We start from the raw sequence: 26926 nt of genomic DNA on the forward strand, positions 1-26926 counted from the left end.
TTGCCTCAAATACAGACAAGCCCCAGGAAAACTGCTGAAAAATAATGTGATAATGGATACTGCAGTCTCCTGGAGTTCTCATAACTTCTTGAAATTGTTGCATACAAATGCCCCCACAGACCCAAATATCCACCCCTCTGTCAGCACTGCTTTTACAAATGCCAGTGCTTTAAGAGAGTACAGCTGAAAGGGAAGAGGGCAGAAATGAGAGTAAGAGGATAGGTGCTGAGCTGAGTCGTTATGAGACGTAGAAATTGCAGCAAAAAGTTGCACCTGGCACCCTCAGGACTCTTGCATTGTACCCTATTTATTTGAATGTAATGCACACTGTTTTTGCCCAAATTATGTCACGGAAATTAGGGTGCACCTTAGATTTGATGGTGCATTAGATTCAACTGCAAGCTTGAAAAACACTGCTGGCATAAGCAAATACTTTTTTGGTTTCAAGGTTTTGAAAACTGAGGTGCACATTAGATTTGATGGTGAAACAGATTTGCATGAATACAGTACTTTCAACACCAATAAACCTCCGGTCCTGTATGCCAACACACTGTACTAGTCTTGTAACAAGAAGAGGTGTGTTCAGCTAGCCCTGAAGCTTAGGCTACTAGAATCAACAGAACGGAACACTTTTTATCTTAGTCCCTGGAGCTTTTCACCTCACAAATTGCTCATCAGCTACAAAACTTTCAGGAGTTGCCTATGGCCAGTAACAAAAACAGTTTGATGGAAACAGGGGATCACTGACAGCAAGGTTAAGCATGGGGGGGAAAAGTATTTTGGGGGTAGGATTCTTCTGATTAATCCAGCTCATTTTAATAAGTGCATTTCAAAGAAAAGATGATTAAGAACACACTCGTTTGTGGTATCTTCAAATTTCTAAGCATCTTTATCAGAATCTCCAGAACTGGCTTCACTTTCAGTGTCACTTTTATCTGTATTGCTATCCTCTTCACTGCTCTCTTCACCGGTTTCTTCATCTTCTTTAGCAGCACGTTCGCTTTCTAACATGGAAATATAAAAGATACAAAGGTAAGTCACTCTTGCAACTCCTTTTTCAGGGAGTAATCTGTGCATTTCCTGGCTTGCATCATGGGCTCCCATCTTCCTTCCTCCATTCTCTTTTTGGGGGCAGGCATCAACCACAGCCCTTCTGCATGCTTCCCATGTTACTTGCTAGTGGTGCTGCTTTCCTTGAATCCAGCAAGTGTTTATATCTTAAGGGAAGAAGCAATGGACAGGGACCTCTTGGAATGTCTTCTTTCAATAAGGCCAAAAGGAGCTCAGGGACAGATTCCTTGGCTGGATCTACACTAATCTGTAAAAACGCTTAAAAAACATAATATAGTTCTCAATTGTATAATAGTATCCAGTATTTACAGTTTTAGGACTTACCCAATACTAGTTTTTTCTCAATAAGTGGAAGAAACTGCAGGGCCTCAGGGTTTTCTGGTTCATATATCAGAACTGGAATTTGATAAGGAAGGAGGAAACATTATTGATATCTATAGGATGAAACAGAAAATGGGAATCTGCAATAATAGCTCGTCCTACTTCACAGAAGTGCAAATATATTTCTCATAAAAGTACCTCCGATTCAACAACAAACTCTGATCTGGAAGCACCCTAGAAATTACTTGCCAATATGTTTCATCAAGGCAAACCAGATGATAACATGAAACATACAAAAGCATTTCACTCTTTTCCAGAATCATGAATATGGCATGCAAAGTGGGGGCAAATAGTTTGCGGGTGGCAATTTTCATCAAGTCTGTGGTGAAGAGGAGGGGGGTTTAAAAACCACTTCCCCATGTGGCATGGTCATAATCTTCATCAGAGCCCCCATGCTGCTATTAACTTTTTTTATATATAAATGAGATTAATGTACCTCATGCTATTATCTGGTTTGGCAAGTTACCATTCTGTTAATTTAGACAGGAAGTGGTTGAAACAGGAAAACAGAAGGAACAAATTCTCCTCTGTGCCTTTCACATTTCATTCATCATGCTTATTCAGTATTTAAGCTTCTGATACTGAAACAAGTAGCACTAAAAGGTTGGGACAGACTCTTCTTACTCCGAGGCCATGTTTACTGAGGCCTCATCCCCGCTCGGTCCGAACATTCTTGTTATGCATGTTTATTTATGTGCAATGTTTAGTTTGAGATTCCTCCCCCCAAAAAAGAATTCCTGTGGATGCAGAAAGACAATCATATCTATAGAGAGAGTATCATAGCCACAGGTTCTTGATCTCTCTATTGCAAACCATTCCAGAAAGAATCCAGGAGCCTGCAAGCCCCTGAGTAGTGTGGCAATTTCAGAACTTGCTCCTACATAAACACCAGTCCATAAACACCGCGAGGCCATCTCTCCATACCACACTCATCTGCTCCTCATCCAACATCCAACATCCAACATCCAACATCATGAGGCCGCAAGTGAACAATTATGCCTTAAAGTGTGCTGCTGGTTGTTCCTTGCCAAGCGAGGCATCTGCCAGGGCTTATCAACAGCACTATGGAGTTCTTGACTGTGATTGTCAAAATGGGCTTCCAGTTGAAGAAGGTTCCCCACCACTGTACTAAATGGAATGTCACAACTTAGGAAACAGATTTGGAGAAACAATGCAAGTCAGGAAAAAAACAACCTTTGCAGAACTTACTCATCTGACAAAGCTTTTTTGCAAGGCTGTATTTCTGCTCCATTATTGCCTTCAGAAACTATAAAGAAAATTTAAAAGTATGCAAATTAATACAAATACGAGCCAATATGACTCAACTTGCACTCAAGTCAACTCAAGGGTGTTGATCCTGCGCTGCAAAGTCCAGTTTGAACAGCTTCAGCATGACAACTTTTTCACACTTAGGACACATGATGCACGACACTTTGTCACGTAGATCCATTCCTCCACACATCGTATGTCATTACCAAACTCATCTGCAGTGACCTAAATAATCACAAAGACTGTGCACATTGCAGATGATCTATATCGGGGTAGGCAACCTAAGGCCCGGGGGCCGGATGTGGCCCAATCGCCTTCTAAATCCGGCCCACGGACGGTCCAGAAATCAGTGTGTTTTTACATGAGTAGAATGTGTCCTTTTATTTAAAATGCATCTCTGGGTTATTTGTGGGGCCTGCCTGGTGTTTTTACATGAGTAGAATGTGTGCTTTTATTTAAAATGCATCTCTGGGTTACTTGTGGGGCATAGGAATTTCTTCATTTCCCCCCCCCCCAAAAAAAATATAGTCCGGCCCACCACATGGTCTGAGGGACGGTGGACCGGCCCACGGCTGAAAAAGGTTGCTGACTCCTGATCTACAAGCATCAATGTAGCACTGGGAAGGAAGAGTCTCTTATGTTCTAGGCTGTTTTCTTCTAGAGGCTTCTTATCTAGAGTGGTAAATACAGTCATACCTCAGAAGTCGAACGGAATCCACTCCAGAAGTCTGTTTGACTTCCAAAACATTCAGAAACCAAGGAAGCTCCTGCAGCCAATCGGAAGCTGTGGAACCTGTGGCAAACGTTTGGGTTCCAAAGACGCGCTTCCGGGTTTGCGGTGTTCGGGAGCCAAAACGTTCGATTCACAAGGCATTCGACTTCCACTTATTTCGACTTATTTCCTTTTATTTAGCCAAAAAAAACCCATTTTGGATGTATTAACTGTAGTCATGCTTATTATGCTCTGTTAAGAATCAGCCTTGTATGCATCTAACCTCTTTTACAATTATCTAGATTTTAAATAATATTTTGGTCAACAATTCAAAACTTTACTCCTCCTGTAGGAAAGGCTAGTTTTGCCAGAACATCTGTTTGCTTAATGGGGGGTGGGGGGGATTTGTACCTCTCCCATTAACTGCAGCGGTGCAATTCTCTTTTCAACTTCACAGTCACTTTGTTCATTATTTTCGTCCTCTGAACTCTCTGGTGGCTTCTTGTCGGCATTTTCTTTAGCTACACCTTCCCTTTGCTCCTCAGTACTGACCTCACCATTGGGTAGCTTTTCAACAACTGTGGAATTTTTCAACTTTTCATCTACACAAAAAAATTGTATTATAGATGAAGAGGCATTAATAAACATTTCTGTAAGCAAAACTGTGACCAATTAGATTACCTTTTCCAAAATTTTCAGGGGCTAGCCATGCAGCAGGGAAAAAACCAGAGGGTCTTGAGACACCTTAGTGACTAACTAATTCATTCTAGCGTCAGTATTCATGGTTTAGCATCCCCTTTATGAGATGTTAGTCTTTAAGGAGCCATAAGGCTACTTTCTAAATGACTACTATTTCTCTATATCCTGTGTTAAATAATATTTCAACATAGATATGATTAATAGAATAAAGAGAGTGTGAACAGACAATGAAACCCCCAGGGTATGATCTAGTCAAATCCATGCATTTTTAGATCCCACTGATTTATTTTATCATATTTTTATTTTGTCCTTTCTCCAAAGAGGCACCAACCCTAAGGGTTGTGCTACTTTATCTCCACAAGAGCCCTACACTTCATGCTTGAATTTGAATCCATGCTTCTTCAGCTCAGTTGCAGCAATCTACCCACTGCTCCACACCTGCTTTCAGTAGGACAACCACAATAATTAAGGAGTTGAAACCACAACGAGGAAAAACTAGTGTGTTTGGGGTTATTTGGCTTAGAAACCAACAGCTGAGGAGAATATGATAGAGGTTTATAAATATATCATTGTGTGGAAAGAGTATATAAAGAGATTTTTTTCCTCCTCCATCCCCCCCCACCCGTATTTTGTCATCTTATCAACATTAAATGGCAGTAGATTCAGAACAGACAAAAGAACTTTTATACATAACACCATTTAAATTCAATCCAGGATGTGTACCCCATTAATCCTTTTTAGATGCCTAGTAGTGACATAATCCACATAATCTCTATACAACTGCCTTGAGCCCTCTGGGTATAGTGTGGAATATAAATCAATCAATCAAACAAACAATCAAACAAACAAACAAACAAACAACTTTCCTCTTTTCTTGACAGCTCTGCCAAATCTGTACTGCTATCTCTTCCTCCTGTCTTGATCAAGAAATTCACATACCAAGTATCTTTGGTTCCATTGCTTTGCTACACCTCTGCCAGCCTAGTCAGTCCTCACATGACACTCCCAAATTTAAAAATCCACATGAGCCTGGACTTTTATTTAGTAGGGTTGATGAGCCACGACATCACATACAATTTATGACATGAGAGTTAGCTCACAAAGATGTAATCGAAGGCAGCAAAAAGGGCTATATGCGTTGAGCAACTGCACCTTAAAAGTCAGAATTTCCTTAAAGGAAGGAAAAACACACCACTTGCAACAGTTTACCTGTCAGCTATTGATAATGATAATAATAGAAGAAATAAAGGTACAGTGAAACTGAAAGATGGTGGCCCAATTCATGTATCTCCAGAAGTGGCAGACACCATCTTAGAGAAGGCAATCTGCTTCCTTTCTCACATACTCAAAAGAAGAAGAGTTTGGATTTGATATCTCGCTTTATCACTACCCGAAGGAGTCTCAAAGTGGCTAACATTCTCCTTTCCCTTCCTCCCCCACAACAAACACTCTGTGAGGTGAGTGGGGCTGAGAGACTTCAGAGAAGTGTGACTGGCCCAAGGTCACCCAGCAGCTGCATGTGGAGGAGCGGAGGCGCGAACCCAGTTCCCCAGATTACGAGTCTACCACTCTTAACCACTGCACCACACTGGCTCACTGCTTCTTTTAAGATAAAGCTCTTTGTAACATGTATTAAGCTTCCCTTTGTTTATGTCTGTAATTAATAACAACAATAACCAGAACTATGAAAGTTGAGGTGAGCAATGCCTCTATATTGATTTATCTAGCTGTGATGCTACAAGAACAGCTCCAAAAATAGCAATGTTGCTATGGGCAGACCAGAATCTCTCCCCCCATATCATAATATCTGGGGGGGGGGAATCTTTCCTACAGACCATACTGAGCACCGAGATCAGCAGAGGGTGCCTTCTTGGGAGTTCCTCAGCCCCCAGAGGCTTGTGGGGAGGGTGACAGCCCGGGAGAGGGCATTCTCTGTGGCGGCCCCTGAGTTGTGGAACTCCCTCCCCACAGAGGTGCATCTGATACCTTCACTGAACAGCTTCTGGCAAATGCTGGAGATCCATCTCTTTATCCTGACTTTTGACACCTGAGGTGTATATTTTTAGGACCCACCTTATTTTTGTGATTGTAAGTTGTTTAAACTGCTTTTAATATTGGGTTTTTAACGCTGTAACCCACCATGGGACTTTGGGGTGAAGTGCGCGTCATTAATAAAAACATTCTTGTGTAGACAAGCCTACCCAGATGCTTAGGAAGTAAATTTTATCTACTTTAGTATTTTAACTTTTGTATGTTTTAAAGTACGGTTGTGGATTTTTCTTGATTTTGCTGTTTCACCTTTCGTAAACCGCTTGAAGTTTTTTTATGGTCCAGCAGTGTATAAATTTTATGAAAAACAAACAAACAACAATATAACAAGACTACACTTTGGGCTAAAGCATACTTTAGTAAGGAGATCAGCACCAATAAAGACAAGGTTAAAAGTATTCCTTAGTGGTAGTACCTTTCACTGAAGCTTACACTATATCCATCAGGTTCGAATTAAGATGAAACACACAAATTAATGGCATCTATCAATCAAGAAAATACCTTTTTGATATTATGCTTAACTAAATCTAGACATAATTTATAGCCACAGAAGCTGAAAGAGATTAATAAATGAAATATATTTTGTTTGAACCAACCATTGACTTCCAATTCTGTTTTCACCTCAGTTATCTTAGTTTCATGATTCAGCCTCTGTAAATCAGTTTCTAATTGTTGATCATTATGAATTTCTGGGAGGAGAGAAAGCAGAAGTAAGAGATAAAATGCACCGCAATTCAACAGCAACAATATTTCCCCCCTCAAATTTATGTCTTTAGGGTAGAGAAATCCATACTATTTCATATTTCAACAACATGTTTGATAGTCTATTGAAGCTAGCATATAGTAACAGAAATGTATTTTTCCCTGCCAAGAAAAAAGTGGACGATGTCAGCTCATATTGAATTCAACTCAGAAACTACAATGTCCATACAGTCCTCATCTTCCTTCACTGAGGTCCAGCGCCAAGGACTTTCTGGCGGTTCCCTCGCTGCGAGAAGCCAAGTTACAGGGAACCGGGCAGAGGGCCTTCTCAGTAGTGGCAACCGCCCTGTGGAACGCCCTCCCACCAGATGTCAAAGAGAAAAACAACTACCAGACTTTTAGAAGACATCTGAAGGCAGCCCTGTTCAGGGAAGCTTTTAATGTTTGACAAGACTATTGTATTTTAATATTTTGTTGGAAGCTGCCCAGAGTGGCTGGGGAAACCCAGCCAGATGGGTGGGGTATAATAAACAAACAAACAAACAAACAAACAAACAAACAAATAATTATTATTGAAGCACTTGTTGAACTGCATGCTACAATCTATAGGCAATTAGCCTATTATAGTCTGTAAAAAATTTAATCTATAAAAATATAGAATAATTCATACTAGATATTGTAATATGGGTGTCTCAAAGCAAATTAATCATTGAATACTTTAGCAGGTATCAAAACTAACTTATGAAGTAAGCGAAAGAAAAGGAAAGGAAAGGAAAGGAAAGGAAAGGAAAGGAAAGGAAAGGTAAAGGACCCCTGGATGGTTAAGTCCAGTCAAAGGCGACTATGGGGTTGCGGTGTTCATCTCACTTTTCAGGCCGAGAGAGATGACATTTGTCCACAGACAGATTCCAGTTCATGTTGCCAGGAGGACTAAAACGGTTCTGGCACAATAGGACACCATGACAGAAGCCAGAGCACATGGAAACACCATTTACCTTCCCGCCACAGCAGTACCCATTTATCTACTTGCACTGGTGCGCTTTCTAACCATTAGGTTGGCAGGAGCTGGGACAGAGCAACAGGAGCTCACCCCACCACCGGGATTTGAACCGTGACCTTCCAATCGGCAAGCCCAAGAGGCTCAGTGGTTTAGACCACAGCGCCACCCGCATCCTACTCCTGCTCTGATGTGCGCAGAGCTTCAGTAAAGGCCAGGGTATATAGAAAATAATAATAATAATAATAATAATAATAATAATAATAATAATAATAATTTATTATTTGTACCCCGCCCATCTGGCTGGGTTTACCCAGCCACTCTTCCAACAAAGATGAAAAATACACTAAAATGTCACATATTAAAAACTTCCCTGAACAGGGCTGCCTTCAGATGTCTTCTGAATGTCAGGTAGTTGTTTATCGCTTTGACATCTGATGGGAGGGTGTTCCACAGGGAGGGCGCCACTACCGAGAAGGCCCTCTTCCTGGTTCCCTGTAACTTGGCTTCTCGCAGTGAGGGAACCGCCAGAAGGCCCTCGGTGCTGGATCTCAGTGTCTGGGCAGAACGATGGGGGAGGAGACGCTCCTTCAGATATACTGGACCGAGGCCGTTTAGGGCTTTAAAGGTCAGCACCAACACTTTGAATTGTGCTCGGAAACGTACTGGGAGCCAACGTAGGAATAGTGCTCTCTCACTCTCTGCAGAGATTATTAGGACACCGACACGCTTTAAAATGCTTCTTGGGAGCATCACTGCCACTGGGATATGGCCTATCAATGCAGGTAGAGAGAACACAAAATAAATGGAGCTACAAAATAAATGATGCCAAAGAAAAGACAGTTGGCGAGGATTCCCTCTTGATGCAGAAAGCATACAGAATGCTTGTTGCTCATGTAGATTCCACTTTATCAAGATGAATCATGTTCAGCAAAGGTACTTTCAAGTGTGAAGGGGTCATAGCTCAGTGATAAAGCACATGCTCTGCATGCTGAAAATCCCAGGCTTGATACTAAGCGAATCCAGGAAAGGTGGGAAAGACTCCTGACAAACCATGGGAAGAAGCTACAAATCACTGCCCTAGATGAGCCAATGGTTTGACTTGGGGCCCTTCTAGATATCTTTTCTATGGTGCACTCATTATGATTTGTGCTTATGGTGGTTTTAGGGCAATTATACACTATTTGAGGGATGCGGGTGGCGCTGTGGGTTAAACCACAGAGCCTAGGACTTGCCGATCAGAAGGTTGGCGGTTCGAATCCCCGCGACAGGGTGAGCTCCCGTTGCTCGGTCCCTGCTCCTGCCAACCTAGCAGTTCGAAAGCACGTCAAAGTGCAAGTAGATAAATAGGCAAATGGGAAGGTAAACAGCGTTTCCGCGCGCTGCTCTGGTTCGCCAGAAGCGGCTTAGTCATGCTGGCCACATGACCCGGAAGCTCCCTCGGCCAATAAAGCGAGATGAGCGCCGCAACCCCGGAGTCAGCCACGACTGGACCTAACGGTCAGGGGTCCCTTTACCTTTATACACTATTTCTCTTTTAATACTGTTTGCACCTGCAAAGGCTACCTGGTGGTATGCTGCTTTTGTTTCTAATCTGTGCACCTCCTGTAACTTCCCGCTGAAACCGTGCAACTTTACCTAACACAATTTTTCCTGGGTTGCTGTTTCTCATCTCACTTTAGCTGCATTACAGTGCAAGACTGCCCTTCCAGATGGTAGTAATGTGATGACATTAGGGAGGCATCACAGAACAACTAATAAGGCAGAGTGATTTATGGACAGCCCAGTCTAACTCTACCACTGATGCATTATTGTTGCATTACTGAAGAATACCACGGCTGATGACATTGAAAGCCACTGAGAGGTCAAGGACAATTTACAAGGACACATTTCCTTTGTCTCTCTTCTGACAGAAGGCATCATGACCAAAGCAGTTTCGATGGCAAAACTGGGCCTAACCCCCAACTGAAATGGATCTAGAAAATCAGTATTCTCAAACAGTGCTTGGATCTGGTCTGCACATGGCTGAGGGATAATTTGAACTCTACTCTCCTAGTTTGCAGTCTAGTAACACAGAACTGCATAGGTTCTATATACATATATATATATAAAAACATATGCAACATAAATCTCACCTGTCTCTTCTTCTATGCGGTCAGGCAATCTTACACTCATCTTTGGATTTTTATTTCTTGCAATTCTTTTTAAAGTATTCCCCCTAAATATTGTGAGTGTTATCCAAGGGGAGACAAAAAAAAGAAATCAAACATTTTTGAGACTACAGAGATAATATGCTTTCAGGTATATACCAGGTTCAATACAGCTGGAGTGGTATCCAGTAAAAATAGTTATCTGAAAACAAAATTAGACTTGATGTTAAAGGCATCATTTGCATTTAATATCCATGTTTTTAAAATGCAAATAATAGCTATTAGGCGGGCTGATAATTACTGGAATCACAGGAAGTAGGGGAGGGACTTCCCTCCTGTTGCAATCTTGAGATTGAAAAACCACCCTTTTGAAGCTATTTGCATTTCCTCTTAATGCAAATAGCAGCTCCAGAAGGATGCTTTTTGAAATAAATAGGGACTACAGTGGAGAGGCAAGGGTTAAGCTCCTTCTCCTTGCCTGCACTGGTCTCTTATAACTATCAACTCCCGCAGCAGTAATTTGCATTTTCAAAAGTGCGTGCTTTAGATACAAAAATGAATTTAACATCATATCTAATCTGGTACTGAGCTGCCTGATTCTTACGCCAGTGCAAGCATGCAAATGATTCCCTGTGCAGAGAACAAGCTCAAGTTACATGGAGTTCCACAAATGCTAGAGACCGCCTCATTCTCTTCTACGCTGAAACAATCCTAAACGATTCAGAAAAAACAACTGAGACAGTTTGATGGCAAGCAAACCTTTACAGCGCCACCCAGCCATATGGAGCTCCTGGATAAATGGCATAACCCCTTTGTTATGACTTTTCAACTTAGCCTGCCTTCCCAATATTCTCTTTCAACTTTATCTTTTGCTCATCTGCTGCCAATTAATCTTGAGTGACAAGAACGAATTTCGTATTTCCCAGTGGCTGACTGCAGGCTGCTGCAGGTGTTACATTTGCCATGGAGAGACCTCCAAAAATATTGTGATAAAGAGATTCCTGCCTATAACATTTGGAAGCCCATCCCATGCAGAACACACCATCAATGTACGTCACCAATAGCTACAGACGATCAAGGTGCAAAGGCCCTCAGCATGGCAACTGAGCTCTGTGCTTCTAAATGTCACAGCTGGAGCAGGAATAATTCACCATGTGTGTGTGTGTTTAGGAGGCACCCCATGATGAGCAAAATAACACAGACCAAGCCACACTTTCTTCCACACATGCCTCAAGAACTTGTTGGGATCTACAATAGGACAGTGGTTGCTTGTTTGAAAAAGCTTGCCAGCAATTTCTTCTCATAATGAAATTAATTAAGAACGCAAATGAAGTGAGACTTACTTTTCTACGGATTTAGCTGCACGTAACAAGATCTGCTTTGATGGAGTGTAAGGTCTGCTTATAGATTCATTTCCACATCCCATGCTGCCTTGGTTCAAAAAAATAATAAAGGAAGGAAGGAAAAGAACCATCACAAAAAAGTTTTGACATCAACTGCAGAATAATAATTCCACTAAAATGCAGATTCTAACCAACTGCTGCAGCCTTTTATTTATTTATTCTTTTCTTGTATTCAAGTACATTTTGAGAAGCCAAGATCAAGGGCTGATTTTGAATTAGGAACAAGTCAAATAAGAGTATGTGCATAAAATAAATGATTCAAGCTGGGGAGCAATCAATACAACTTCTTCTAAAAACTTATTTTAAAACATGCAGCACTATAGAGCAAGGATATGTTATTACAGAACCTCAGCTTATTTAACAATGAAACTCAAACTGAAAGAATTTGATTCAGCTAGCCAACAATAATCAGTATTGGACTGCATCATCTGGAATACCCTCTTAATATTTGATATTTGGGTCGCAATCAGAAGTATACTTATTTGGAAAGAAAGCCTAACTTAAGTGAAGAAGAAGAAGAAGAAGAAGAAGAAGAAGAAGAAGAAGAGGAGGAGTTTGGATTTGATACCCCGCCTTTCACTCCCTTTAAGGAGTCTCAAAGCGGCTAACATTCTCCTTTCCCTTCCTCCCACACAACAAACACTCTGTGAGGTGAGTGGGGCTGAGAGACTTCAAAGAAGTGTGACTGGCCCAAGGTCACCCAGCAGCTGCATGTGGAGGAGCGGGGAAGCAAACCCGGTTCACCAGATTACGAGACTACCGCTCTTAACCACTACACCACACTGGCTGTAAGAGTACACCACACTGAGAGTAATGATAGTACTTATCTATTGATATATACATCCATGTTGGCAATCAAAAGGTTAAAGTAGAAATATATGTGTTTCTAGTTCTTTAAATATAAGAGAGGTTGCAATCCCATCCCAAGGATTGTGTAATCTATGACAAATAATTGCACTATCTTTCTCTGACTGGTTAAGAAGGCAGATCATATACAAGCTGCACAATAAAGATCTTACCGTGGAATTGTTTGAACGGGTTCAAGGACTACTTCTTCTAAAAGCAAAATAAATTGAAATATTTGGTTCAACTGATTCAGATTATCCCCTCCCCCCAAAAAATATATAGAACAATAGTTTTAAATTTTAACTAAGCAATAAATGTAATATAGTTTATCAATTTTTTCTTAACATCAATTACAGTAACAATTTACAACATCTCTTTGAGTAAGTGGTTTTTGTTCTAGCCTGTTCCCCCCACTGTAAGGCAAATTTTCCTCAAAAAAAAAAATCACATGGAAAACCCTCAATTTTTGCTCATTAGCCCAATTCTGATTAAAAGACTATTGGCTAAGGCTTCCAGTTACTGCTGGGGCTGACCAACATACAACAGTTGGAATGAATATGTTAGACTTAATATTTATTTGGGGGAAAGGAATAAGGGCCAAATTAGATGTGATCTTAATTGAATGAATATAATTAGTGTGAAGGCATTAAAAAAATGTAAAAAAGCAGCAGCATCAGCCCCCCTGAACAGAATTGGGATGCTAAGCAACATGGGTGACTACGTAAGGAGGGAGGCATTTTAGGGGAAAGGGGCTTTTTTTTTTGGTGGGGGGAGGAACATAGCTCTTTCTCCCCACCTGCCTGATTCTATTGCAGCCCCACATGGTTATTTACTTACAAAATGTATGTGATAACGGTGTTCACACGACTAACATAGTATCTAGCTGTGTACACAGATCAGGCAACAGAAGTGGTACACAGGTCAGGAAGCAACTGATGCTCCAACCACCATTGCTCATATGTGACCCAGTTTCTGTGCTGGCTTCTGTGTCTCTGATGCTCACAGACCTTAAAAAGTGCTGCAAACTGGAGCAGGAGGGCAGAGAGAAGAAAGTAAGGATCCTATTCTAGAGCAAAGCCATGTACCAGAAAGAGTAGAAACAGCCACAAAGTTCTCCAAGGCATTATTTTATGTAAGCAGCATTGGGGATTCTGCTGGATTAATGAAATTAGATAAATCAACCAAATAATTTACTAATGCTTACAGAAGAATGCTTTCTATTCTTTAACTGGCAATTTGTTTTGATATACAAATAAAGCCTAGTTTTGTCCCTGGTTTTAATTATGATTTTCTAAATTACTAGCACTTTTGTACCTGCATCCAGAATTCTAAGAACGCCCCCCCCCCCAAAGCAGTGCGGTTTGAAAGCAGTGATTAAAAATCAGTGCAGTTTTGAAAAGCTCAGCAGATTTACCTTTTGGACCAAACACATGCAACCTTCCATTTTGTCTGTTCTTCTGTTCCTGCAATAAAGACAAAAGTAAGAACCAACCACAAGACCTGCCATGTAATTTTGCCTAAAATTCTTCACCGTGATTTCTCTGACTAGTGAGAATTCCCGTAAGTTGCAATAAAACACTGAAACACAGATATGACTCTTGATCAGTACAATCAACTGATTAAAACCAAAACACCAAGAAACCATTAAATACCAATATATCAATTCCATTTAAAGATAAACATATATCAAATTTGAAATAAAAACTTTTACCTTCATTACATCAGTCCTTCCTAAGCCACTATGCCTATATAAGACAATAAAACGAGTTGCATATATAAGGAGATTATTCAAGATGATATGATGCTTAAAAATCAGCCTGAATCCTAGCCTACTTCTCATATTTGACATAATAGAGTATAAGAATTCATCACAACCAAAGCATTGTAGACTAGTCCAAGGCTAGTCCAGTAAGCTTTGTTACACTACAGAACACCATGCTACCTTATTTGTTTTCTGCTTTTTTTTTTTTAGTATTTCTGACCATGAGATCACAACCAGCAGTTCATTAAGCTTTTTGAAATCATATTTCTTAAAAGTACAAGATATGAATCCACTACACTCAGCTTTCCTTTTCCTATATATATAGTGAATCCCAAGAGGATGTGATCTCTTCCTCCTGTGGTTCTCACTATTTCCACCTCTGCCTAAATGAACTCCTAGGGCATGTATCACCCATAAAATGGCCTTACTTGATGTCCTAAGTATTCAGGCAGGATGCTAATGGGAAAAGGCAGTCTCTTGGGTAAACATGCCCAAGGCTGTTAAGGGCTTTATACACCAATAGTAAAACCTTAAACTTGGCCAGTAGCTAACTGACAGCCAGTGCAAATCCCTAAACAACCATGTTACATGCTGCAGGTAGGTTGCTCTGAATAGCAGCTTCGTCACAGCATTCTGCACCAGCCTGTAGTTTGTGGACCAGCTTTATGGGTCTACACAGAGCATGATGCAACAATCCAACCCTGAGGTTATCATTGTATGGACCTCTGTGGACAAGCTATCTCTGTCCAAGGACGGTTATGATTGGCACACCAGCTAAAGCTGCTCTGAGCTACTGAGGCTCTTTGGGTCTCTAGTGACAAATATGGATCCTGGCTCACCCATAAGCTACGTATGTGGTTCTTCAGGAAGGAATGAGACCCTGTTCAGAACCGGCAACTGACCTTCACAGCTTTTCTTTTAAAATAGTTTGTACGCGTGCTACAGTATTTTCATGTAACATGCACTCCGGTCTTTCAGCTGTAGTCATAAGAATACTTCCATATACGTAAGTTCCATTCGATCAGTTGGATTTAGGCTGTGCACACGACCATCTCCACTGCACTGCCCCACTAGGTTTTGAATCCACGCACACATGGAATTAGCAACAATCTAGAGCTATCCTGTAGTTTCTTGTAAAAATACTGCGCTTTCATGCGATTCATTGCAAACTAGCTTCATTCCAATCTGAGAATGGTAGCAATACTGAAAGTGTAGTGAAACCCAGGTGAGCACATTTGAGGCTGTGAGTTGGGGCTGGTTCTACATGTCTGATGTCAATATGGGTAGGGGGAGTTAGAGAAGTCTCTTTCCTCTGACAAATCCTCTTTACCTGAACTGTTCCCTATTTTATTTTAATTTAAGAGTTTTATTTTATCCTACTCATTAAAAATAGATACCCACTTCAACAGTATTTTCGCACTACCCTGTAGTAAAGACCGCAATGAGTTTTCTGGCACTTTAGATTAATAGCATGATCCTAACCATGCCTGCTCAGACTTAGTGAATTCAGTTGGGCTTACTCTCAGGTAGGAGGTGTTAGGTTTGCCACCTTAAGATGTACTCCTAGCCCTGCTTGAGAGTAAGCCTCATTGAACTAAATGAGGAGTACTTCTGAGTAGTTGTGTACAAGGCTCCACCATCAGGCTGATTTCTTAAGCTTCTACACTTAATTTGGAAGTAGGCTCCATGAGGATGATTTGTAGGGGGACAGGGTTGAAGGGAGGAAAGCTTCATGATTAGGAGTTGAGGGTGGGTGGAGGGGTGGAGAAGTCAATCAGGTGAAGACATCGCTCCCCCATCTCTGCCCACTGGTGTGGATGGGCAGGGGGTGATGTGGAAACAAATCAAAGAGTAGTGATGCTCACAATGATGTGTAAATTTGAACTGAACTGAAATATAGAGCACACACAAACACAAAACCCCTGACTTCATTTAAGCTGGCAATGTGTACATGGCCTTATTTTCAACTTGTAGAGATGGTCAGCAGGACAGAGCTGCTAGTGTCTTATAAAAGAATGCAAGGAAAGAAGAGACCAAAATATCCTAGGACAGGCTTCCTTAAACTAGGCCCTCCAGATGTTTTGAGACTACAATTCCCATCATCCCTGACCACTGGTCCTGCTAGCTAGGGATCATGGGAGTTGTAGGCCAAAAACATCTGGAGGACCGAGTTTGAGGAAGCCTGTCCTAGGATATGCCTTGAAGGCATGTAAGGCCACCACCTTGCTGAAACTGGGAAGGCTGGGGTCTGATCACAAATTCTCAGAGGGATAAACTGAACAATGGCCTTTCCTTACCTTGGCAAAGGCAAACGTGTTTCTAGGACAAATCCATCTAAAACAAAAAGTTTGAGTGTATTTTGCATGATCTCCTTAAACCAAATCTGCATGTTTTCAATGTATAAATTCAGCATGACAGAGTATAACATTAAATTGATAAACTTTTGAGATGCATTTAATTTTAAAAAAATTCTTAGGAGACATATTGTTTCTCTCCCCTACAAGTTTTTATCAAAATGCTCTCCCCATACTCTCCTGTTCCAGGTCATGGATCTCCTCACAGGTACACACATCCTTTACATTCAACGCTACTCCTCTTCCCTTCCTGTTTGGTCTATTCCTTTTGAATAAGTTATATCCCTCAATTACTACATTGCAGTCCTGTATCTCATCCCACCAGGTTTCAGTAATGCCAGAGCTCAAGTTCATCTTGTTTATTCCCCATGCCCTATGTACTAGTATAGAGAAAATGGGAACAAGTCATTCCCTCAAGCTGCTTCCTTCTTGGTTCCCCCCCCTGCCCATAAGCAGGTTCCTGTACACCAATAAAGTTATTATCCCCAGTATTTGGTGTCCCCCCTGTGCTCTGAAATATTGTCTCCTTCCCCCTCGGGATTCAGTTTAAAGCTCTCCTGATAAAGTTTGTGAGATTCCTAACACATTTTTGCCAACTGCTGTCAGGTGCAACCCATCTCTTGCCAGAAGTCCTTCTTCATGGAAGTGGAGACCATGGTCCAGGAAGCCAAATCTTTCCCAATGACACCATCTGTGCAGTCAGTTATTTACTTCCAGTATTTTTCTTTCTCTTCCTGGACCATGACCTTCAACAGGAAGGCATGATAAAATAACCACTTGTGCCACAGGATCCTTTCAGCTTCCCACCCAGAGTCTCATAGTCCCTTGCAACACATTGAAGACTGTGTCTGTCAGTATCATTTTGTATCCACATGGATCAAAAGAAAAGGGTAATGGTCAGTGGGCTTGATGAGAGTTGGCAGCCTCTCTGTCACATGTTGAATCTTTGCACCTAGAATAGGGATGTCCAACCGGTCGACCGCAATCAACAGGTTGATCCCTGGTTGATAGCAGTCGATTGTGCGCTCATATTCCTCCGCAGGGGAAAAGAGCATTCCCCTCTTGCTCTGTCCTTCATTTGCGCACGATTACAAGAATGGAAGAAGGAGTTACCGCTGTCGTAATTACTACTTGTTTAGCAATTTATGGCATGTGCCCCCCTAAAAAGCCCAACAACTTTGGCTTGACGTCCCTGACCATGAAGAAAGCACACCTCCTGGGACATTCTATCAGGTCCACACATCACTATCTCTGTCCCCCTCAGTAGAAAGTCACCGACCACCACCACATCTCTCTTCTTCCTTTGGGAAGTGGCAGAAATCCTTCTATCCACTGCACCTTCTGCAGTCACCTCTGTGCTCTCTGAGGCCTATGGCTGATGTCCCTGTTCCTCTGACCCAGAATCAATATCCAAGGGTAGGAACTGGAATTAACTGTGAAGCTCCAAAGGCACAGTATGGTTCCTGACAGCCCTGCTTCTGTGTTTTATGTTTCCATGTGTTTGCCTCCTGATTAGGGTTGGGGGATATGCACAATTAAGCCACATTTTTTTACCTCCACTTCTCTTCTAAACTTTGCCATCCTTGGTACAGCTTGACTAATATATCCGTGCCTACCGTAGAAGTATAAATCTTTTATTTGTTACAATTTGTGTCATGAGGCTAACAGTACCCCGTGGCTAAAAACTAATTTGGGAAACTATGTATATAAACCCTGGCTACATTACATTTCAATATATGGAAGTGACTTGGATGCAGGGGAATTTCTGTGATTTAAAACACAACACAGGATGTGTGGCTCTTATTTAAGAGAAGGACGATGAAACATTTGCTGTGCACATGTTTTCATTGAGTAGCACAACTCTCTACAGAACAGGAATAGCAATTTCACAATTCACAGGTAAAAATGGGCACATTCACGCCAATAACTTCTATTAGAAGGCAATCCTCTACATGTGTACTCAAAAGTAAGGCCCAGTGAGTTAAACAAGGTTTGTTTCCAAGGCAGTGGCTATCCAGTTCCAGCCTGCTATAGTTCTATACACACTTCTGTAAGTAAGCACCATTTAACTCAAAGCTGTGTACTCAGTCCCATTTGCTCTGCATGCACAGCACTCCCATCACTGGTTTGGAAAGTGGTGTGCACATGGTGTTATCCACATATCGATCTTGTCATTTTTTATGAAATACTGCAGTTTGATGCATCCCTCCTCCAACCTAGCTTTGATCTGAATTGAGAAAAGCAATGACACAGCTGCTTTTTAAGCTGGTAATGTGTACACAGCCTTAATGGGACTTACTTCCAAGTGGACAAGTATAAGGTTGCACTCTTAGCTCTGAAATATCAATAAAACCATTAAGAAGGGGGGACATATTAAGAATTCTTATGACCTTTTTTTTAAGGAAAAAGGCTTAAAAGGAAGAGGGTAGAGTCTGTTTGTTAGTTTTTTAGAATATAAGGAGCTATAAGAAAGTACTTTCAAATGCATTGTTTAATGCAAATACCTTCAGGAGCAATCACTTCCATCATTCCAGAAACCTAAAAAGATGTAGAGGAAAGATTCCAAATGGCATTTTTAAGAAGCTTACTAGGAGCAAATAAGATGACTATATTATATACAATGCAGGATGGCCTGCAAAAGAGGCCTCAGAAAGTTCCCAAACACTGTTTCTTAGTTGACTTTTTACTGAAACTAAGTAGGGAGCATTCACAAAAGGGAGAAATATATAAAAAGACACACCAAAGTACACTAGTGGCCAAAATTGTGGAAACCTTTTGGGAAAAAAGTGTATTTCTGAGCTTTGTTGGCTCAGAACACCTGATTGGCTCTCTAAACACTCATGCTCTTTGGCTACATTCAAATGAAGGAAAGCTACTGCATATCAACCTAAGCAAGCTGTGCTTCATTTTTCTGGTTATTTGGCTATAACTTTTGATAGAATACAGATAACTGAACAAACGTCATTGCATTACATTTTTCATTAAATTATCTTTCTACTGATATATCATTTTATGGTATTACTAAAAAAAAGGGGGGGTGTTGTGAGCCATCAAACCTCAGAAATACACTTTTCCCAAATTTTTTCCACAATTTTGGCCACTAGTGTAGTGATGAATGCCTTTCTCTGCAAATTGTGAGTTCTTCAGGTATCAAAAAGACCTGACTCCTAATCTCCTCCCCACCCCCAGCCACATGATTGTTAACAACACCTTGCATCTGAAACAATATTATATTTTTTGTTTCTAAATGTGAATTGGGGAGTGTTGGAAATTTGGGTGCAACTTAGCATGCAGAAGAAGGGTTTGGCATGGTTTAAGACAGAAAGGGTTAGGGACCTCCAGATTTTCTGAGCTCCCTCCATCTCTTCTGACGTTACATTTAGACTGATATTCTCTGGTTGTGCTCTGTTTTGCAACTTCCTGTTACTTTCACCTCTCTCTTAGACCTCAAAATGAGACATCATGCTGGAACCATCCTCCAAGGGAACAAAGGAGCCACCACAGCTGCCTTGCTCTACTACAGACTAGTTAGACTAGAATTAGGAACTCTTCTATCCAAGTACGTATTTCATACCATAAAGTCCTTTTTTATTTTTCTTACCTACAAGCATCACTCTGTGTGTAATTGCAACTGGTAAAGTCTGCTAGATTCACTCCCTTAACACTGCCTTACTCAGCATACTAAAAGAGTTTCAACAGACAGTTGGAACCAAATAATTTCAGTATAGAATATATACCAATTTTTAAGATAAGGTTACAATCAACGGAATTGTGAAAAAATGTAACTGATGCTGAAGTGCTGACAGTACACTTACTCTATACAGATAATTACTGGTTGAACAGAAAAAGACATAAGAATATGGAATACATGTCATCCTAATGTCAAATGATTTCAGTTAAAATCCTTGGTTTTATCTTTGACTTCCTTCCTTCCTTGACACACAATTTAGGCCATCACAATACCAGGTCAATTCTCTCTTTACAGCATTACAAAAACATAGTCCTTTCTATCTGCCTCTTTGACAGAACACTGAGTCACAAAAATAAATATATTTTTTTGCCTTGACTACTACAGTTTTCTCCTCTTTGGTCTTTCATTATCTCACTTTGGCCCTCTGCTTCTACCAATCACTCTGCTTTCAAAATCATTTTGTTCATCAGACCATGGAAAGTCTTTCCTGAAATTCCAACACTGGCTGCCTTGCATGCTCCAGGATTGTGCACAAGTTTCTTGTCCTTACCTTCAAATTCCTAAATTTCAACAGCTTTATCATTTTTAAGAGACAGAAAGAATCATAACCAGAAATGGCCTACTTGTTCAGCATTGTAGGTTGCCATGGAAACACAAGTGACAGACAGTTGTTAATTTCCATATTTAATTTCCATATAATTAACATAGCTAGCATAAAATGTGGGTGAACATAGCAGTAACTAGGCTGTAATGTATGTTGCACTTCTTCAATAATGCAATTTGTGCCATTTCTAGTGTGAAAGTGTTTGCTTATGCCAGGGGTAGGCAACCTAAGGCCCGTGTGCCGGATACGGCCCAATCGCCTTCTCAATCTAGCCCGCCGACGGTCTGGGAATCAGCATGTTTTTATGTGAGTAGAAAGTGTGCTTTTATTTAAAATGCATCTCTGTGTTATTTGTAGGGCCTGCCTGGTGTTTTTACATGAGTAGAATGTGTGCTTTTATTTAAAATGTACCTCTGGGTTATTTGTGGGGCATAGAAATTTGTTCATCCCCCCCCCTCCAAAAAAAAAATATAGTCCGGCCCACCACATGGTCTGAGGGATGGTGGACTGGCCCATGGCTGAAAAAGGTTGCTGACCCCTGGCTTAAGTAAAGAAAATATGATTGATCACCTATATCCCAACATATTTTTTTTGTGTGTGTATCTGTTATATAACAGATATATTAGAAATCTCAAACAGCAATAATGCTTAATATTCTATTTAAAACATAGGGAAATAATTCCTCACAACTTTTAAATGGTAAAACTTATGTGTGATAAGGTTAAATGTTTACATCTAAACAATGGAAGACAAAAACATTTACTTTTGATGTATGGCTCCACTGATATATCTGCTTTGCGAATGTATATTATGCAGCGCTCATCTAAGCACCTCAATTAAGGTATAGCATGTAACTGCAGAGGCATAATTTTTGTAGTAACAGCCGAAGCAGCTTTTGTGAATGCTACCTCTCTGGGGAATTAGCATATATTCAGGGAAAGATAATTCTAGGATCCACTTAGAGTCACATTGCTCTGCATGGGTCAGGATGTTCTTCAGGAAATCAGACTCCACTTTGCATTCAAAGTAGAAGTAACCTCATTAATAGTTGCCACATGACCTTCCCAACTCTATTGTCACATCAACAGGTAAGCCATAAGATCAGAACTCTTGGCTGTAAGTCTTCCTCTCTCAGTACAGTGTGTTCAGATTTAAATTTCTGTAATATATAATAATAATAATAATAATATCTTTATTGTCATTGCCCCCTTCGGGGACAACGAAATTACTTGACTGCTCCATAAAAACACTAATTAATCAATAGAGTATAATACGGTGCCCATCACGTGTGCAACAGCTGTTATTTCTACAGGACACTAGAGCCTCTGCTAATCATCATATACATAATCTGAAATCCATTTAAGTTGGCAAACTGAATTCAGCAAGCCTGGCTTGATTTCAAATGGGAACAAGCCAACTTAACTGCTTTGTAGATCATAACCAACCTTTGATTAATGACTCATGCGGCCCCACAGCCAACATTTGAATAGGGTGGGGGAGAATGTGAAACAGGCACCACTAAGGGTATTCTGCTATGGAATAGTATACAAGTCTAGTAAATCAATAAATGTGTATATGCTTAATATCACCACAAACATATCACTTCCTTTTGACTGCAGAAGGTTTGGCCATTATCCCTAAGTCCTGGATTCCAAATCCATAACCACTAACAGAATTTCCACGCAGCCCCCCTCAGCATACACAACTAATTAAGTCTGTTTTTCAATCTCAAATATTAAAATGAATGAGATTGCGAAGAGATTATTTCCCATTACTACCCTCAACTGTCAAATAAACTGATTTTATTAGCAATTGTGTAGAAAACTAAAAAAATAATAAGATGTGTTAGTGGTACCAAGCCTTCACTGGAGCTAGAGCTGCAGCTGCCCACACCCAGGGGTGCCTATTCTGGAATAACAACAACAACAATATATGTATATGCCACCCATTTGACTGGGTTGCTGCAGCCACTCTGGGCAGCTCCCACCAAAAAAAATAGTAAAAACACAATACAACATTACACACTAAAAGCTTCCCTGGACAGGGAAGTTTTACACACCAGATCCACTAGACCAGCCTTTCTCAACCTTGGGTGCCCAGGCGTTGTTGGACCGCCGCTCCCATCACCCCTGCCTGCTGTCCTGTCTGGCTACGGATGATGGGATTTGTAGTCCAACAATATCAGGGGGCCCAACGTTGAAAAAGGCTGCACTAGACATCTCAATGTTTCTTTTGTTCATCGCTTGCAGGGCTGCTGTGCTTCTAACAGGGAGAACGTGAACAGGCAGCGGGAAGAACTCCTCAGCATGGCGGTGCTGCCAACAGAGAGGAGGGCGGCACTTGTTGAATTTATTCTGCTTGTTGCTACAATAATTAAAAAACACGGCACTTTCCTTGGCGGTGGCGATGCAGCAGCAGCCACTTCCCTCGCTGAATTGCATTGTTGTTGCCAATAATTGGTTGTTGTTGTTACAATAATTAAAAACACGGCATTTCCCTTGCATAGCCGTCAATTTTTCCTTTTTAAGGGAAATTCCCTTATTCCGAATAGGATTCCTCGCAAGAAAAGGGAAAAGTTAACAGCTATGTTTCCTTGGCGGCGTTGGTGCAGGAGCAGCCATTTCCCCCACTGAATTGCATTGTCGTTGTTGTCAAGAATTTGTTGTTGTTGTTGTTATTGCTACAATAATTAAAAACAGGGCGGGTTTCCCTAGCCCTGTTTAGGGAAGCTTTTAATGTTTAATAGGTTACTGTATTTTAGTATTTGTTGGAAGCCACCCAGAGTGGCTGGGGAAACCCAGCCAGCTGGGCGGGGTATAAATAATAAATTATTATTATTGTTATTATTATTAACAACATAATAATATGTGGCGGTGGTGGTGCAGCAGCAGCCAGCTTTACCACTGAATTGCATTGTCGTTGTTGTCAAGAATTTGTTGTTGTTGCTGCTGCAATAACTAAAAACACAGCATTTTCCTTGGTGGTGGTGATACAGTAGCCAGCTTTCCCACTGAACTGCATTGTCGTCGTTGTCAATTATTATTATTATTATTACTACTATTATTGCAGCTTTTATTAAGGGCTACAGGTTAAAAAGGAAGGGCACCTTTAAATACGTGGGGTGGGGTCTCCTACCTTGGGGGCTGTCGGCCTGGGTATCCCCTGGCCCAAGACAATATTAAACCTAGATAGGGGGCGGAGGGAAGAAGAAGGAGAGGGTTAGACTCTAGAGCCGCGCTGCGCCATATCCTCGAAACCCCCTCGACGCAAAACAAAAAAAAAAAGCAGTGCTGGTGCTAGGCTACCTGTTCATGGCGCGGCCGAGCTACCTGGGCTCATTCAACTGACTGGGGCAACGCAAAGGACGCTCCACTGCCAGCGCCGACGGAGCGTCCACAGGCCGCAACGTCACCATAGCAACGCGCAGCAAGCGCCGCTTTGTCAAGCCTCCGGGCCGCCTGGAAAAGGGGGCCGGGCGGGAACGGAGGGGCGGGGCGAAATGGTTCCCACCTGCGAGGAGAAGCGGCCTTGACAAGCAGCGGCAAAAGGAGCCAACAGAGACAAGCAGCGTTAAACTAAAACGACGGAGAGAAAACGCCCCCACTCTCGTTGCTCATATGTCCCCGGTTTTCGGCGAGCTGGGTGGGCGTACACGTGTAATGCTCGTGCATACTGGATATTATTATTTTTTTGAATTTTACCGGTTTTTTATTTCATTTTGAGCAAAGCGCACGGTCCCTTCAAATGCTGCATGACACATACAACTGGAAAGTTACCTCCTGTTGGCACTATGTTTGCCTCACCAGTGCATTTATCCTACTAACCACCATTAAAAACAGTACAATAAGCAAATTCACAAAGAATACAAAATTTAAAAAACCCAAAACTAAAAACTTAAACATTTTTTAAACACGCAACTTTTAAGTTTGTTACATTGAACATTCTACCTTCTAAGCATGCAAAAAAAGGGATGGTCGGCATTTTAAGTTTGTCTTTTTAAAGTTTTACAGGGCAGACTGACATCACGCGAAACACACAATATGCAATACTACAGCATAGTAAAATGCCCGAGACGTTTTGCTGCACACAGTGCTCGCCCGCCTGAGTGCCTGGGACTTGAGGCAAATCGTCTCCTATGCGCCTCTTTTCCTCCCCAGAAGTAAAAACGCAACAGAAATAAGTTTAAATATAAAGCAACCATGTCCTGCTTTTTCAGGATACCCAGAATCTACTCCTTCTGCCTGACCGCCGGGGTGGTCTGATTTTTTATTGCATGGGCTATAAGCAGTGCTTTTTTTCTTTAAAAAATGTTTAGGGGTGTGCTCTCATTTTGACTCAGGAAAATCACCACTTTATAGTTCAAGTGGGGAAAAATAAATACAGTAAATGGACAAAAGTGCAAAGATTCACAAAATGTTTAGGGGTATGTGTACCCCTGCACCCCCTCCCAGGGAAAAGCACTGGCAATAAGTATTGTTCTGTTTGTTGTTATGTTATGGGTTTTTGTACTGTAAACCGCCCTGGGCTCTTCAGATGAAGGGCGGTGTATAAATCAATTAGATAAATAATCAAAGTAGGAATTGAAATGGATTTGTTGCAGTTGTTTTTAAATGGCAGTGGAGATTATGGGTCCCTTGTCCGTTGGGTGGATTTGAATTCAGGCAGTGTGGCATAATAATAATAATAGTAATAATAGTAATAGTAATAATAATAATAATAATAATAATAATAATAAATGAAACATGATTCATATGTATGACAATTTCACTAGATTTCTCACATGTCTGATAGGTCATGTCCTTCAAGTCATATACAAGATCAGGGCAGCGGGCAACTTTTTTCACAAAAACCGTATTCATTCGAAACTGTGCTTAGATGTAGCCAGAGGTCCATTCCAAGAAACAGAGATCCTGGATCAGGATGAAATGAAATTTTTCATACCTAGAAAATAACAAGACTCAATCTGACAAGTTGATCTCTGGCTGTATTGAAAATAGGATGTAGGGTGGCGTTGAGAATTCCCTGACCCCCATCAATGCACATACACTGTGAGGGCTTGGGACAAAGGTTTAAACCCTTTTTACCATCTGGCTTTATGACTACATAAAATAAAAATATGTAGACAATTTTACTTGCATAGCTCTACAATGCAGTTCTGCTGACTGCTATGTCCATATGCTTTGATTTGGGATGAGCTCAAATGCTTGTTTATTCAATCTTAGGTCCTCATTAGATGGCATCTAGAGTTTTACAAATTGCTTAGGCTTGGACTTTGGGAATCTTCGTGGGAGAATTGAGTGGCAGTTTCCCAATTAGCACAATAATTTCAAAAATTGCTTCAGTTTGGTTCACTTTGCAAGGGAGCTGTTTGAGAGCTGATGGGGAAAAGATAGCCTAAAGAGTTAAGTTGGTCACTGCAGTGGAGGGAACGGCCTTTTGCAATCCAATCAATATGATCCAAAATTAATTGTAATATGTAGTCCTCAGGAGAGGAGCACGTTGCTCATATTTAGGTCTAATCAAACCAGCTGAAAAGTGAATAATACCCTCTATCTTTATAAAAGAAAATCCTCTCACTTTGACCCTGTCTCATTACGAAGTATAGGAAGTGAGGAATGACACTTCAATGTTGGACTCTGCTTTGAAGCTTTTGTTTATATGGCACTCCAGGCTTCAATGCAAAAAGGGTTCATTTAGCCATTAAGTCCCTTTCTGAACCACTCATTCAGATCACACTTAGTATGCTGAATATCATTTGTAGAATCATAGAATTGGATGGGACTCTGAAGATGCAACTCCCTCATTGTAGGAATTTGCAGCAGTCCCTGATGGGTATTGAACCTGCAACTTTGGTACTATCAGTACTATCAGTACCATGGTCCAACCATCTGAGCGATATGTCCCAGCGAGATGTCTGAAAGCCAGCAGAACCCAGGGCACTGACTCCTGCTTCTCCTTCACTATATTTGGACACTTGTCTGCTGAAATAGAGGTACTCACTTGCTGCAGCTGCCTCAAAAGCCCTTTCAGGAGAAGAAGGCAGAAATGAAAATACTGGACTTCAGAGGTCCAGAGTATGGGAAGCCCGAAAAAACAATAATTAATAATTTGGATTGTAATTTGGCTGGTTTTTTATTTTATTTTTTATTTTTTATTTGATCATGATTTGATGGATTTGTTAATTGGATGTTCTTACTGGAAAACTAATAATACACACACACACACACAGAGTGGTA

The 26926-nt window shown here is 41.0% G+C and overlaps 1 protein-coding gene across 4 annotated transcripts; it reads right to left on the minus strand.

The window, feature by feature from the left end:
- Nucleotides 1–859: 859 nt before the first annotated feature.
- Nucleotides 860–24128, minus strand: ERICH2 (glutamate rich 2). 4 transcript variants are annotated; one of them, XM_080972804.1, is made up of 14 exons: nucleotides 23996–24128; nucleotides 23826–23874; nucleotides 18900–18933; nucleotides 16339–16375; nucleotides 13991–14024; nucleotides 13694–13742; nucleotides 12453–12489; nucleotides 11374–11457; nucleotides 10016–10098; nucleotides 6778–6870; nucleotides 3845–4035; nucleotides 2662–2719; nucleotides 1396–1467; nucleotides 860–1004 (listed from the first exon to the last, which is right to left on the minus strand). In XM_080972804.1, exons 1-14 carry the CDS (start codon nucleotides 24001–24003, stop codon nucleotides 880–882), a joined length of 954 nt encoding a protein of 317 aa, XP_080828930.1. In that variant the 5' UTR covers nucleotides 24004–24128; the 3' UTR covers nucleotides 860–879. The 4 variants fall into 4 exon arrangements, with proteins under 4 accessions (XP_080828930.1, XP_080828931.1, XP_080828932.1 ...); XM_080972805.1 differs by lacking the exon at nucleotides 23826–23874; XM_080972806.1 differs by lacking the exons at nucleotides 13991–14024; nucleotides 16339–16375; nucleotides 18900–18933.
- Between the last annotated feature and the right edge of the window lie 2798 nt (nucleotides 24129–26926).

Source organism: Podarcis pityusensis (genome assembly GCF_964106645.2).
Source record: "Podarcis pityusensis genome assembly, chromosome: 1".
Taxonomy (NCBI): domain Eukaryota; kingdom Metazoa; phylum Chordata; class Lepidosauria; order Squamata; family Lacertidae; genus Podarcis; species Podarcis pityusensis.

Coding starts and splice junctions, on each gene's coding strand:
- ERICH2 (XM_080972804.1), bottom strand. Junction 2,720..3,844: donor CGCTGCAGTTAATGGGAGAG/GTACAAATCCCC, acceptor TTTTCTTTATAG/TTTCTGAAGGCAATAATGGA. Junction 1,468..2,661: donor AAAAAAGCTTTGTCAGATGA/GTAAGTTCTGCA, acceptor ATCAAATTCCAG/TTCTGATATATGAACCAGAA.